Below are 14,872 nucleotides of genomic sequence, written 5' to 3'. Positions count from 1 at the left end.
ATATAGTTTTAAACTTCATATACATGGCTCCAGCCCTTCAGGGATTTAGAGTAGGCTTAAATGTGATTTTCTCATGGCTTTAATATTAAGTCTTTAAACTATCTACATATAACTTTCCAGAGAGACCACGCTAACTTGCCTTCTTAGAATTCCCAGTGGGCTCTCAAAGTGATTGCTGCTCACTCTGTTTCCCTCTCTTTTTCTTTACATGGCCAGAAGCTCCTTTTTATATGTCAAAAGAGTCCACCAACCCAGGGAAGTACATAGAGGGAAAAGACTACTTATTGCCCCCGAATAGATTGGCCATTCCAACAAGGAGAAGTTTTTTTCCTTCTATGTGAATCTCCTCTTCCCCTAGTCCCTTCCCCCTTTGAAATCCAGATGTGTTACAAGATCTAATTAGATTTAAATGCTTCACACATTCTATTAACTCCCAAAGCAGGACCACACCTCCTTACAAACCTGCTTCTGTGTTTTTTGTTTTGTTTTTCAAGAAGCCAGGCCCTCTTTTCCACCTGAAACATGCCTTGTAAAACATATTTCAACAGAACATGAACAGCTTTGACTCAAAAATAAGTTGTTTCTTCACAAATTTTAAAGATTGTATCTTTGAGCAACTTTTCATTAATCACTTGCCAAATAATCTGGTATTGTTCCCACTAACCCCCAGCTCTTCCTTTTGGGACGTCACCCTGAATCCTTAGCCTGGAACCAGAAGCTCTTGATTCTCATCCTTGAGCTTGGAGCCTCACCACATCAGTGAATCATGCAAGCCTCAATGGAACCAATGATATTTTTGTTTCCAGAACTTGCCTACATTCTTTGCTCTTTCTGGATGTCTTTGCACATTTGCTACTGATTTTCATTTTATTTTGTTTGTGATAATTCCCTCAATGATTGCTTTTTTTTTCTTTAGCTAGACTCATATGCAACATTATTCTCTGATTACAAATCCTCTCCAATTTTACTTTCTGAGACTTGACTTCTTCAAGAACTAGTAGCTCATAATAAGCAGAACAAAACATTTTGGAAAGTGATTCTTTACACATATAACATATATATTAAATATATGTGTGTGTGTATGTGTGTATATATTTCAGAAAATGTATATATAAGGAGGTATAGACCTGATTTGAGCGTTAACATCTAACCTTTATCATTTGATTCTAACTGGATTTTACAATATGCCTGAGAGCATCAAAGGGTGGGAGACAAGAGAAGATTCACATGGAAGAACGGTATCTCCATGTTGGAAAAACCAGTCTATTCTGTGTGTGTAAGAGAAGAGACACATACAACAAAGCATAATATGTATGAAATAAATCTTGGTTTTAGATGAATAAAGGGCTGTGGGAGCACAGAAACAGGTGTGTTTAATTACTCCTGAAGAATTTAGAGTTGGCTTTGCTAGGTCTTAAAGGATTAGTAAGGTTTCACCAAGCGAAGGTTGGAAGATGAGCAGAAGACACAGAGGCAGAAAAGCACACACGGCAATCAGGTAACAGGGATGTTTATAGCAAAGACTTTGCTTTGGGAAATGGCAGAAGATAAGGATAGTAGAGTAAAGCTGGGACCAGATTATAAAGGTCCTTGAATGCATTGTTAAGATTTCATTGTATTTTGAAAGCACTGTGAAAAAATTTTAAGTGGAGAAATGAAATCATTAGATCTGCATTTTTAAACTACAGTTCAGACTGTAGTAAGAGGATTGTATATAAGGATGAAATGAACAGAAAAATCAATTAGGAGAGTTGATCACTTGATCTGTCAGGCCTATAAAAAGTTGACTGTAGAGTTGATGCTCCCAATTATAAAGACCTGCTCTAGGGTAATTTCAGGGTGGGGGGAGAGGGAAACTTATGGGCGACATGTTGAAAGTAGAACCGACTGGGTTTAGCAATTGACTGAGTGTAAGAAATTGGGGGGAAGAGAGGAGGCAAGGATGTGCTGGGACTTGGGGTTGGGTGATTGGATCTGTGGCAATGCCGGGTGCTGAAAACCGAGAAAACAAGAGGAGAAACGTCTTTTGGCAAGGAGAAGTACTTAGGGGATACTCAAGTGGAGTAGAGGTTTACAGGAGAGCTCCAAAAAGAGGTTTCACCCATAATTACAATTCGAAGAGCCATAGTTGGCGGTATAAACGTGGATAAGTCACTACCTAGAGCAAGCATGTGGAGTGAAAAAAGGGCCAGTCCCCCAATAAGCATCACATTGAAGGAAGAAAAAAGGAGGAACCAGGCAGAGCCTGGAAAGCGAGTCGAGAGGTAGGGGAAGCGCAGGAGAGGGTACAGCTAAGACCAAGGGGAAAGGAGGAAAGCCACCGTGGGAAGGTGTCCTGAGAGGAGGCTGTTGAAGAAGATCAGAGCACTGGGAATTTCAGGAAGCAGCTTTGAGAGAGTGAGGAGAGGAGGTGGGGTTCCCCGGAGAATGACAAAGCGAGGCAGAGAGATCGCGTGACCCTAGGGGAGCAGCAGGATTGAGGGCTGGCGTGACTTCATTTTGCAGTATTTCAATGTCCTAGAGAATATAATTTAAACATAAGGCCTATAGCTTGTCATCCTGAGGTTGAGAAACAAACACGCCTTGTCTTTCAATGTGTCTTAAGCTCCTGCCTCACTTAGGATTGCCTTAAATCTCACCATGTGTCAACTGTCACTTAAGACTTTTGACCGATGATGCAACATTTGGCTTCCCTAATCATGGTGTTTTCAACCAATGGAAAATGTTATGAAAGAACATTGTCTCACAGGAAGATGGGGTGTTAGCATTTGGGTGTTAGATTTAACCATGAATGAACGCCCACCTTGGGGATGTCAAGTGTGGAGGGCGCCTTACAGAGGTCAGCCACAAATCCCAAATGCTAGGGCTGAAGAGAAGTCAGTGAAAAGGCCTGGGAGATGACGTCAGGAAGGAGAAGGGGGGCCAGGAAGCAGCAAACAAGACACTGAAAGAACAGAATGTTTCCAGAAGGAGAAGGTGTCAAATTATGCAGAAGAAAATGAAACGAGGCTTCTTTATTTGAGATGAGACTTTCCCTCGGACCGTGAAGTGGCACTTTCAGTAGGACGGTGAAGCAGAAACCAGACTTGGGGAATGAATAGAAGGCAATGTCCTGATGAACCCTTCGGTTCTCACGTGCAATAAATAACTTATCTTCTGTATACAATGAACTTCTACGTATAATGTACCTGAGCATGTGCGTGTGTATATACATATACATACATGTGTGTGCGTACATATACAGAGGGTGCCAGAGAGATGTACACATTTTAAGAAAGGAAAAACACTATTAAAATTGTAAACTCAATATATACCGATAACAAAAGAGGAATACAAGTCACGTTTGACTTCTGCAATTACAAGAGGTGCTCAGAGTGGTTACCATCAGCGTCCAGACACTTCTGATTACGGTGAACTACTGCTTGAGCAATGTTGACCAAAGTGTCCACTTGTGTACATTTTTTTGGCACCCCCAGTATCTACATATACATATGTGTGTGTGTGTATATATATATATATATTTAAGGTATATTAATCACTGTTGAATAATTATTATTTTTCCACTCTTGTTTTATAATATAATTGTGAACTTGGAAACTAACTTGTCATCTCAAGGAGAATGTTAGATGTGTCAATATAGGAAAAAGATGGTAAACCTACTATTTTTGAGAGATTATATGCTAGAGTTCCTATGATGCTTCTTGATAGATGACTCAATCTCTCTCTCTCTCTCTCTCTCTCTCTCTCTCTCTTTCTCTCTCTCTCTCTCTCTCTCTCTCTTTCTCTCTCTCTCCCCCCATTTCCAGTGGAATGGAGCATATCCAGAGACTTTTGTCCTTTGGCTGGAGAAATCATCATGGAAAATCTGCAGACCCTGAGATGCACGATTACAGGACTCACAACGGTAAATGCCAAATCCTCCCATTAGATTTCCCATTCCCCTGACCCTGTTCTTTGTACTGGGATTCTGGTAGCAAATGCCTCCTCTGGAAGCAACAGCCAACACCCAGTCCTCTGGCAACAACTGCCACTCGTTAAGTGTGATATGTCTGGTATCCATAATCTGAACCCCACAAAGGAGCGAGCAGACAGCATGAACCACTTTGTAAGCTGCCATGTTCTACGGAGATCAGAAAACGACTGGCCTCATGCAAGCCTTGAAAGCTGCTGCTTTCTGGATCACAGTCTAATCTTTGGGGGGATCAAAGGCTCTGAGAGATCCAATTTTGACTCTATGTCTGATGGTAAAAATAACAGCGTCATCTAACCCTCACCCCCACAGCCTGGTTGAGATCAGTCATCAATTGGAGTCACACAATTTCCTGAGAGAAATCCTTTTCCCTTGATTAAAAAAAAAAAAAGAAAAAAGAAAAAAACCTGTCTAAATCTGCTTTCACAAAAAAGAAACTATATGTAGTGGAGCTACATTTCTCAGTAACCTGAACCAATTTAAACTGTGAATGAAAAACTGGAACAAACTGTGCTTATTTGTTTAACCAATATAAACTTAAACATCAGTTATCTATAGAACTATAAACCATATAAACATATGAAATGCAAACCATGAAAACACCTCGCAAATTAGTTCAGACCAAAACAAACACCATATTTCCTCAAACAATTAAAGTGCAACAAAACCAGATCATCAAATCTTTTTTTTTTTCAATTAAAAAAAAAAAAAGATTTGTGATTTTTATGTGATTAGGACCTACCTATGCGAGAGGTAGAAGAATTTTATTGTTGTTGTTTTTCTAAAAGGGTAGTCAATTAAAACAGTTGTATGTAAAGTATAATCCTGAAAATCCAGCATTAAAAAGCCACCTGAGGTTGCATCTCTTCAAGTTTGAACCAGTTTATTCTAATAGAATTCTTGGTGGTTGGGTCACCACCACAGAATCTTGACTTTTAGTCCTAATCACATATCTCTACCAGGGGCCAAAACTGTGGATTACCAGAACAAACAAACCCCTGAGTGGGTGGCCCCTAGAGATGTTATCGGTCGGTAGAAGACTGGTTCCCAACTCTATAGCTCACATGATGGGAGAGGGCCAGCAGAGAGCCCTAGGGAATTTCCTTTGCTTAAAAGAAAACGCGATATGGTGATAAAAATGGAAAACTCTCCATAGAGAGTTTCTCTAATATTTGAACTAATTTTTATAGGGATTAAGATTTTCCACTTGGTCGTCCAATGAGAACAACGCAGACACTGTCCTAATCACATAAAAGCCGAGAAGTAGATTTTCACTTCTCCAGAATCTCCATAACCTTGAGTACATAGAAACCCATTTTTAATGTTAAAATTTTTTAACTTTATGATATGGTGAGGCCAATATTATTAAACCCTTAGCAAGGGCTCTACAAAGATTGCTCTTTTTTTTTTAACTTAAATTTTACAATTTTTGCAAGCAATGTTTTATCAAATGCTGGCTTCTAAAATGCCCTTTTGGGTTCACCAGCGGTGGGGTAGGGAACCTCCTCCAAGCAAAAACAGAAAACCATACAAAATATTTTAAAAGATTATAAGCAAACAAAAATAACTCCTTAATTCATAATTCCATAGGACATTAAAAAATATAAGCCATTATTTTAATAATGGTTTTAAAATTGAAATAACAGCAAAGAATTCATTTTTAAAAAATTTGATTAGCTGAGTAAAGGATGTTTATTGCAGCATTATTTTTTGTGGCATAAAGTATGGAAATAAACTAAATGTCCACACATGAGGGATTGGGGAAATAAATGACTATATTTGCCCATAGTGAAGCACTATGCAGCCACTAAAATAATAAAACAGACCTTTAATCACTAATCTGAAAAGATGTTCATTATAACTTGTTAATTTCTAAAGCAAGTTGATTGGCTTAAAATGGTGATGGTGGTTGTGGTTGCCTCTGGGGAAGGGAAGATAAGGAGGTAAGGGTGAGAAATTGCTCCTTTTGGTAAATCTTGTAGAAACGTAGCTTTTAAAAATTGGTGTATAATTGTTTTGGATGGGTCAGAAAAAGCACTTACAATATTCCATTTGGGAAAAAAAGAAACTAAGAGGGTGCCCCAAATATATTTATTACCATAAAATATAAAAATAATTATCAAGAAAAGCTGGCAAGCTAAAGAAGGGGTGGTGGGATAGTTCATTCCCAAAGGATAAATGAATTCATCAGACACGGGAATCTGCGTCTAGGATAAAGGTGATTCAATAAAATTTCTGATGCCTCATTCTCTTTATTTCGCTACTTTGCAGGGACAACAGTATTTTGTTCAAGTCTCGGCTTATAACATGAAAGGATGGGGAGCTGCTCAGACCACGACCCCAGCATGTGCCTGTCCTTCTAGTAGGTGGTGGCTGTGAACTGTCTGTCCCTCAAGCCTGGCGACAGGCTCCAACTCCCACTCCATCCTTGGGCTGCTACTGTCATTCCCTCTCCCTACTGCTCAGGGCCACTCAGAGTAGCATCCGGGCCACATAATGAATGACTCCTCTGCGGAAATGTTCCCCTGGGAGGCAGCTCAGTGGAATGAACGGAGAGAGAATTTGTAACCAGCAAGACCGAATCTGATACCCGTTATACCTTTTACTCGCTGTTTGGCCTTCAAAAGCTACTTAAACTCTCTGAGTCTCAATTCGGCACCTATAGAATGGGTCGGATTGTACCCTTTCACACAGCTTCTGTGGGGATGTAGTGAAATGCCACAGTGAGACTGGCTGGCTCAGAGCACCCACAGTCCATTTTAGCTCTTATCTCCCCTTCTGCATCAGAATCTAACAAATCTTACTTCCGTTCTGTTGGAAGAAAATCTTTCTTAGCAATGCGCACTCTGCTACGCTCTGCCACAAATACAACCTATAATATTTGTAGTGGCAGCTGGCAAAAAACCAGCAAAAGCCTCTTCTGGTTATTTGAAGATCAGTAATTTAAGCCCTGGTATATGTGGTAACTCTATTAACCAGAAAATTTAATTAACCAGAAAAAAAAGTCCAGGCATATCATATGATAGATTTTCTTCATGATGAGCCTATTGCTCTGAAGTGTATTGTAATTTGTTTTAGATCTTCACTAATGTGATAGTTTAACACGGTATAACATGCTTCTTGTGAGAATGCCAACTGTTGCATGCTTTGTAGAAGGAACACAATTTGCCATATGTATCAGCTGCCACAAAAACATTCATTTCTTTCTATCCCATAATTACACATCTAGGACTCTCAGCTAAGAGACCAGATGTAGACAAACAGTATGTACAAATATGTGCAGTGCAGCAATATATTGATACAGTGAAATATCAACATAGCGTGGAGGAGAGGACAAATATCCAATATTAAACTTAATGGTTAAAGAAAGCATGACATAGTATCCATGCTACAGAACAAAATGTAACCACTACAAATGGTGTTTTTAAAAAACCATTCATTGTGTAGAAGAAATTCTTACAATATAAGCTTTATGTAAAAAAAATATATATAACAATTCTTTTTTTTTTTTTATGTAACATTTAAACTGTGAGCTTAACTATAATTAGGTAGGCATGTCTGCATGTAACCATCCAAATTTAATAGTGAATATTTGGGTTATGAGATATGGGCTCTTTAGTTTCCTTTTTCTTATACGTATCTATTTTTCAAGCATTCTAACAACCCTTTACCCAGGACCAACCACGACTCAGGTGGTGCATTTAGGGTTTTCGCACACCGTGTCTCACTTCGTCCTCACAACAGTCATTCATCACTGTTCCCGGCTTGTGAATAAGCATCATCAATTGCACCACTATCACCATCAGGGCTAACGTTTACGAGACTCATTATATCTGCATGTTCACCTAAGAACTCTTCATGGATCAACTCATTTAACAAACCTATTGAGGTGATTTTTATTATTAGACCATTTTACTGACAAGGGAACTACTAACATAGAGGCACATAGGTACATAGAGACCAACATCATCAAGTTAGCAAGCCCTGAAGTCAGGTCCACACCCTCGTCCCCCTCCTCTGATAATAGGAAATGGGGTTTAGGAGAGGATATTGCCCGAGGTCACAGGTCTGATATGCGGCTGACCCAGGATTCAAGCCTGAACTGCTTAGGACCCTGCTGTGGTACCCAGTGCCCTGCCCTCAGGCAGACAGGTAGACTCAGAGCTGGCCAGCCATTCCTCACTCCCACCTCGGGTGCATTCAGTTGGCTAACCTAGGCCACGCAGAGCCTTAGACCACTGGTACCGGGATCTCTAAGGCCCCTGCATCCCCTAACATTTGGTGGTTTAATTATTCCAGTCTTATTGGGACATCTTTCTTATTGAAAACTTGTCAGAAACTCAAACTGGGAATATTGCAAAACCAGTGTCATTCCCAGGGAGAAAAAAAGAGTACACATGTACGAGGTCTGTGACAATTAAGTTCGCGGACTTGTTGCAACAATGTTGTTAACCTTTTTTGATATCAGAGGGATTATTCATTATGAATTTGTACCAACTGGACAAACAGTTAACCAGGTTTACTATTTGGAAGTGCTGAAAAGACTGTGTGAAAAAGTTAGACAACCTGAAATTTTTGCCAACAATTCGTGGCTCTTGCATCACGACAATGCACCAGGTCACACGGCACTGTCTGTGAGGGAGCTTTCAGCCAGTAAACAAATAACTGTATTGGAACACCCTCCCTACTCACCTGATCTGGCCCCCAGTGACTTCTTTCTTTACCCAAAGATAAAGGAAATATTGAAAGGAAGACATTTTGATGACATTCAGGATATCAAGGGTAATACGACTGACTACAGCAATCATGGCTATTCCAGAAAAAGTTTCCAAATTGCATTGAAGGGTGGACTAGGCACTGGCATCAGTGCATAGCTTCCCAAGGGGAGTACTTCGAAGGTGACAGCAGTGATATTCAGCAATGAGCTATGTAGCACTTTCTCTAGGATGAGTTCAGGAACTTAATTGTCCCACCTCGTATTACTGGAGATGGAGAGATAAAAGGGACAGAAAAGCAAAACAATGTTAGTGTCAACGGACCTGAATGTAGGGCCCTGGGAAACCCACTCCAAACGCACACCCCATGAAAATTTTGATCTGCATATGGATGCATTTACTTATAAACATCAGATGTGCCCATTCCTTAAACTTCCAATTCTATTCAGACACTCTCCCTCCCCGCCCATTTGAAGAGCTCTCTCCAGAATGACAAGAACCATTGTCCAAGACTGGGAAGAGTCCCTCATTACTTGGTAATTGACATAGTAAGTGGTGTCGCTTTCTAAACCAGCGCAGTGGATGAGTAGAGAGATCTGGCAAAGAACTGGAATGCAAACATGCTGTTACAGTTGCTGCAGACATGCCATATCACTTGGAAAGAACAATATAAAAACACTCTGGTTCTGTTTATAAACAGAGTATGACATTGTGATGTAACACTTATCAGTATTCAAATATTTACTAGAAGACAATGTATTCTAACATGACAGAGTAATTGGAAATTGGGTCATATGTTCCAGTAAGCTATAAAACTTTTTTTTAATATTTTTACAAAAGACCTTAATGTGTTTTTATAGACTTATGTTATATGGTATGGTACATAATAAGAGAAAAGGACCCAGACAGGCTTGTCTGAGTTACGATCAGGAAAGCCCTGATATCGCCAGCGAATGTTAGCTCTGCATTGTGTTGCAATTGAAATGTCTCATTACCAGAACAGTGAACTGTATTATGTGGCACAATCTGCTCTTTTCCTACCACACTAAGTTTATTCCTGTCAGGTTCCTGATTTCTTAATATATTTTCAATTTTCTCCCTCATCCCTAAAGTCTCCTATTTTATGTAGTCGTCAGAACCTTCCAAACATCTATGAGAAAAACTCATTCTTTCCAAAAACCTTGGCATCGTATCCAGTGTTCACTGGGGCTGCAATTTCGCATTAGCAATTTTCTAATGTATCATAAAGTCATCAACTCGAGCTGGCCTCTGATGTAATAGGGCTCAGCTGACTGAGCCAGCTCCATTTCATCTCCCCTTGCATTGATGGTAGTATTAACACTCATTAGACTGTATTAGCATGTTCGGGGCCAGGTAGTAATTCAGCCACCCAGGAGTCTTACTCACGCAAGCCACAGTGCTCATCTTATCATGAGTACGTCAGATGTATTTATCCAACTAGGGGAACAAACTTGTAATGGCCTTTGGGAATCCGTGAGAGCAATATTCATTCTCATTGGGCCCAGACACCCGGGATGGTCGAGATAGTCCAAGGGCCACTTGGAGTTCGTTACCTCAAACATTGCCACGTTTCCCCATCAAAGCCCTTTCCTAGTCCCTTCTCCCTGGTCACCACCGTGCCTGTCGTCACAATGCCTCACCAACATTCAGTGAGTGTCTCTCGTGGGCCCAGAATGGTGCTTCACTTGCAGTATTGCTTTGAAACCTGAAATAACCTAAAAAGAGATTCAGAAACTCACTTTGCAGAGGAGAGACCTGAGGCAAAGAGAAATTAAGTCACAGTTCCTGCCCACAAGGAACAGAGGCTACGGGAGGCACACATGCCAATTCCCTGTCTCCAGAGTTGACCACAGCTAAGCCACACCACACAGACGCCAACCAAGCTCTGACCCTCCTTCCCAAAGGAAAAAGACAAACACGTCCTGAGCATGATGCAGAGGGTCATGAGACTGTTACAGTCCTGGCTATGCCACCGACAAGCTGAGTAAATAGAACTGGTTATCTCTGGGCCTGTCCTCTGAGGGAAAATGGAGAAGGGTACATGGGGGAGGGTGGGAAGGAGGAAGGATCAGAAAATCTCTGAGTCCTCCCTCTTCACAGGGAATCACCTGATAGGGTAAGAAATGATGTTCCCACGCTCACTACTCAGGGAGTTAACTTTCCATCACTGAACCCCTTCTTTTTAAGTCAGTGCTTACATAATGCCTTCCATGTAACGTTGTGCTGGAGTCCGAATAGTCTTCTCATTTAATCCTCCCAAAATACTGCAAGGTAGATACTGTGCTGCGTTCTCATATTGCGGAGTTGAGGCCCCCATCAGTGTAAGTAACTTGCTTCACAGACGCTGAGCTAGGACTCGGAGGAGCCAGGATTCACACCCAGGCTTGTCTGACTCTTGAACCTGTGTTCTTCCTAACTGCGCTGTACTCTTGGCCTTGGATGGATCCATGTGGAAGGCTTTCACCTGACTTTACCTGTCATGGCATCTGCTTACATTTCTAAACAAGGGAGACTCCATATTTTAAAATAAATCTGGGGGGGAGGCAGTTTGAAACTCATTCAACTAGAATGTAAGCCTCTGATACAGTGGTGAACTAACTGGTTTTTCTAGGAAAGAACGACTAGCATTTTTAGAGAAAGCGTTTCAACCAAGAAGCACTGTAAGTTGTTGGCTTTTGAAAGGTTCAGAGAGTAAAACTGGGGCAAAGAAAATAGAGGGAAGGAGGGATGGACTACGAAATGACTGACTGACCTGCTAAAAAAGAAATCCAGAGTTGGAGACAGCAGAATTACACTCTTGACATCAGTCCCATATGGGTTATTACTCTTGATATCATTATTGCCAAATGGAATGAAAATAGAAGGGGGAGAAAAATCTCAGTGGGTATTGCAATTTAAATTTGCCATGTAAGCTAATACTGTATATTTAGAGCCTGAGCAGACAGGGTGGTTGGTGGCTAGAGTGTGTGCAGGAGTCGCTGTGCCAGCTAACCAAAGCAGACATTCATTAGAGCAAAATGTAGATTTCCATTTCTTGGCATCTGACATGGGCTCTTTCCTTGGAAAGAAATGTCAATTTGGCCAAAAGTGTGAAACCTACAATAAAAGCATTGGGACTGTGGATTTCATCTAGTCTGCACATTCCCACCCCTTTCTTTCCTACTGTGGAAACCCAGTTGAGACTTGGGGTGCTGAGTGGAGAGGTGGCAGGGGAACTGATTACGACCTGGGATGCTGAAAAGGAGGGTAAAGAGCTGGGGGAGGGGAAACTGGACTCCCAAATTCCTCTTTTTCTTTCGGTCTTTCAGTTACCATTTTCTCTTGCCCTGACACTGCCCGACACAAGAAATCAACCACAATTACTGTTTTGCACAGGGCCCCGAACAATGGCAGCTTCCAAGCCCTTGGCACCGCCTGCTCTCTGGGTGCTTAGCCACAGAGTCTGTGGGTAGTGTGAGCAAAACTCGGCTCCTGAGGCAGGGCAGGGACGAGGCCTCCCCTTGCTTTAAAATTTCACTCTGTTTGTTTCTTTTGTTCAATAGACTGGAAAGACTATGATGACAGAGAGCCCAGACACAAGGGACAGAGCGAAGTTTTGGAAGGTCTGCTGCAGCAGGTCCGAGCCCTTCATCAGCATTATAGTTGCCGGGGTAAGGATAAAAATCTGCGCTGGGCCATCGGCTGAGGTCTCGGTGGCGCCGGTAATTTTAGCAGTTTCCTAACTGGGTCATACCTTCTCATTCATCAGGGAGAGAGAGATATTAATATTTGTACATCTGGAATCACTTTACAGCACTATCTTGCTTTAACCCTTCAGAAGAGACTTCCCTCTCCTTCCTCCCCGTCCTCTCTTTCTCTCTCACCCTCTCTCTCTATGAACCGTTGGAAAACAAGCACAAGAAAAACAGCAGCTGCCATTCGTTCCCTTCCCAAAACTCCTCAGTGTGCTGGGTCTCTGTGGTAGTCACCCTAAAACTTTTCAGCTCCAAGGAAAGTTCTGTGAACATCCCTGGGGAAGCTCAACCAATTATGACAACAATAATATTAAACCTTCGTGTATATTTGTAATAAAAATTACATGCAATTTCACAGCCAGTATCTCTTTCCTCATCATCCTCATTTTGGCAGTTATCACTGAGGCTCAGTGACTCGACCAAGGTCACAATGTCAGGAAAAGACAGAATCAAGATACCAACCTGTTAGGTTTTCTGTCCCCAGGTCCAGTCTTCTTGCCATACCTCATTTCTGTCTCCCTTCCTTCCATCAGGACTGGGCCCTGGACTTTAATCTCACCCTGAATTTTACTCATCCCCTGTACTACTGCTGCTCAAGACAAGTAGAGCCCACCTTCTTTAGACCTAGCCAACTATACCCAGAAAATCTCAGAAGCTTTTAAAAGCTACTCTTCTACTTGAGCCATTGCGATGGGACAGGGTCAGGTTTCTGATCTGTGTAATGATTCGTGGAACAAGCACTTAGTTTTCTTTGGAGAACTCAAGCCTCCATAAACTTCTCATTTCCCATGCTCGTCCACCCTTCAGATCACCATCTGCACTGCAGCCTCTAGATTCAGGGCACTGCTGGACCAGCAAGGTGAGACATCTGTAGTGGAAACTAAGAGATGCTGGCTGAGTTTTGACTAGGTGTAAAAGTATCATACTTAGCATTAGCAAAAGGTTGTTCCCAATTACTGTATAACTATGACAACAAAGCCCTTTGGGGATTTTTGCTATCGCTGGAAATGAGGACAAACGTTTGCGAGGAAATAATGTTCTTCTAATGAGTGGTTCATTAGGAGATGTAAATATGCATGGAAGAAGCTTGTGAAGGAAATTCGAGTGGGGTTTCATTCCCAGATTACTAGGAAAACTTTTCCTGGACCAGGCCTTTCAACATTCTATACAAACCAAGGTGCACTCTGTTCTCAGTTATCCAGGGTGCATTTAACCAGACCAGGCATTACCTAGAAGTACATTCTTTTTATTATTAATGGGGTGTTCTCCATCATCAGCACTTGCCTGGTATGTCCCAGAATCAAAGTGTAATCACTGACTCCACTGTAATGAGCTTGGAGTACTCAACAAATACACAGCATATTCCAAATGCAGAAGTACTAATAAAACAACCCTTCTACCTAAGCCCTGCGTGGGAGGTACCAAAACCCACATTAATTTTTACATTTTGGCTACAGCTAATCTACATGGTCAGTACTGGACAGGATATTCAATGGAGGTGTTGAGCTGCCTTTCTTGTTCATAAAAGGCTAACGCCCTGACATACGGAATGAATTATAAAGAAGCCAGTTGTGTCCACCATAGCAGTAACCTATAGGACTGAATTCCAACTATTACCTAATTTTTCAACTGCAAACATTAATTAAAACACTGCCTGCTATGTGTCAGGTGCTAGCCATACCAGTTTGAGTAAACTATGCTCCAAGCACTTTAAAGGTAAAAACCTATGCATTCAAAATCCAGAAGACTAACAATTGATCCAGAGCCCTGAACGTAGCAGACAGAATGGAAGCCACGGTTCTTAGGATAAATGTGCGTTTAGACCTTGCGTCAGTCAGGATGGTCTGTATGATGCTGCAATAATCAAATGACCCCCATGCTGTGTGTCTACCACTGGCCAGCTGAGAACTGCTCTTCTGAGCTGTCATCATCCTTTTTCTAGAAATATTTGCCAACACCCACAGGAAAGGGAAAAGAAACTCTTCAAGGTGTTATATGGGGAAGACCTTGTATGTCACTTACACTCAGAACTCATTGGCCCGAAATAGTCACATGGCCCCCACCAACAACAAAAGTTTCAAGTGCAATTCTACCCCAAATGGAGGAGACGTGGGATATTTAATATTTGCGTGAGCCCCTTTCCCAACTGGTAGTAACAGTTCTCATTTTTCCTTTTTATTTTGTAGTCTAATCTGTTTAATCTTCATTTGTATTTAAGTTATATTTGATTACACTCTGAAGCTAGACTACCTGGGTTCAAATCCAGGCTGGACATTTACTAGCTGTGTGATCTTAAGCAAGTTGCCCACCTTCTCTATACCTCACTTTGCTCACCTGTAAAATGCAGATAAGAATTATATATACCTGTCAGGCATTATTTAAGGGTCGAATGGCTGAAAATACTTCAAAGGGCTTTATTATTATTTAAAAAG

The 14,872-nt window shown here is 41.3% G+C and overlaps 1 protein-coding gene across 3 annotated transcripts in view; it reads left to right on the top strand.

Annotated features, from left to right (window-relative positions):
- ANKFN1 (ankyrin repeat and fibronectin type III domain containing 1) overlaps positions 1-14,872 on the top strand; it is a 378,383-nt gene that overhangs the window by 301,618 nt on the left and 61,893 nt on the right. For all 3 annotated transcript variants that reach the window (XM_088802168.1, XM_088802169.1, XM_088802167.1), the window contains exons 8-10: positions 3,807-3,904; positions 6,242-6,332; positions 12,249-12,356. In XM_088802168.1, coding sequence (XP_088658294.1) covers positions 3,807-3,904; positions 6,242-6,332; positions 12,249-12,356 — 297 coding nt within the window. The remainder of the gene's footprint in view (positions 1-3,806; positions 3,905-6,241; positions 6,333-12,248; positions 12,357-14,872) is intronic.

Source organism: Rhinolophus sinicus, chromosome 12, assembly GCF_057876585.1.
Source record: "Rhinolophus sinicus isolate RSI-liver-muscle chromosome 12, RSI-T2T, whole genome shotgun sequence".
Taxonomy (NCBI): domain Eukaryota; kingdom Metazoa; phylum Chordata; class Mammalia; order Chiroptera; family Rhinolophidae; genus Rhinolophus; species Rhinolophus sinicus.
The sequence above is the reverse complement of the archived record's forward strand: the minus strand, read 5'-3'. Positions and strand labels throughout refer to the sequence as shown.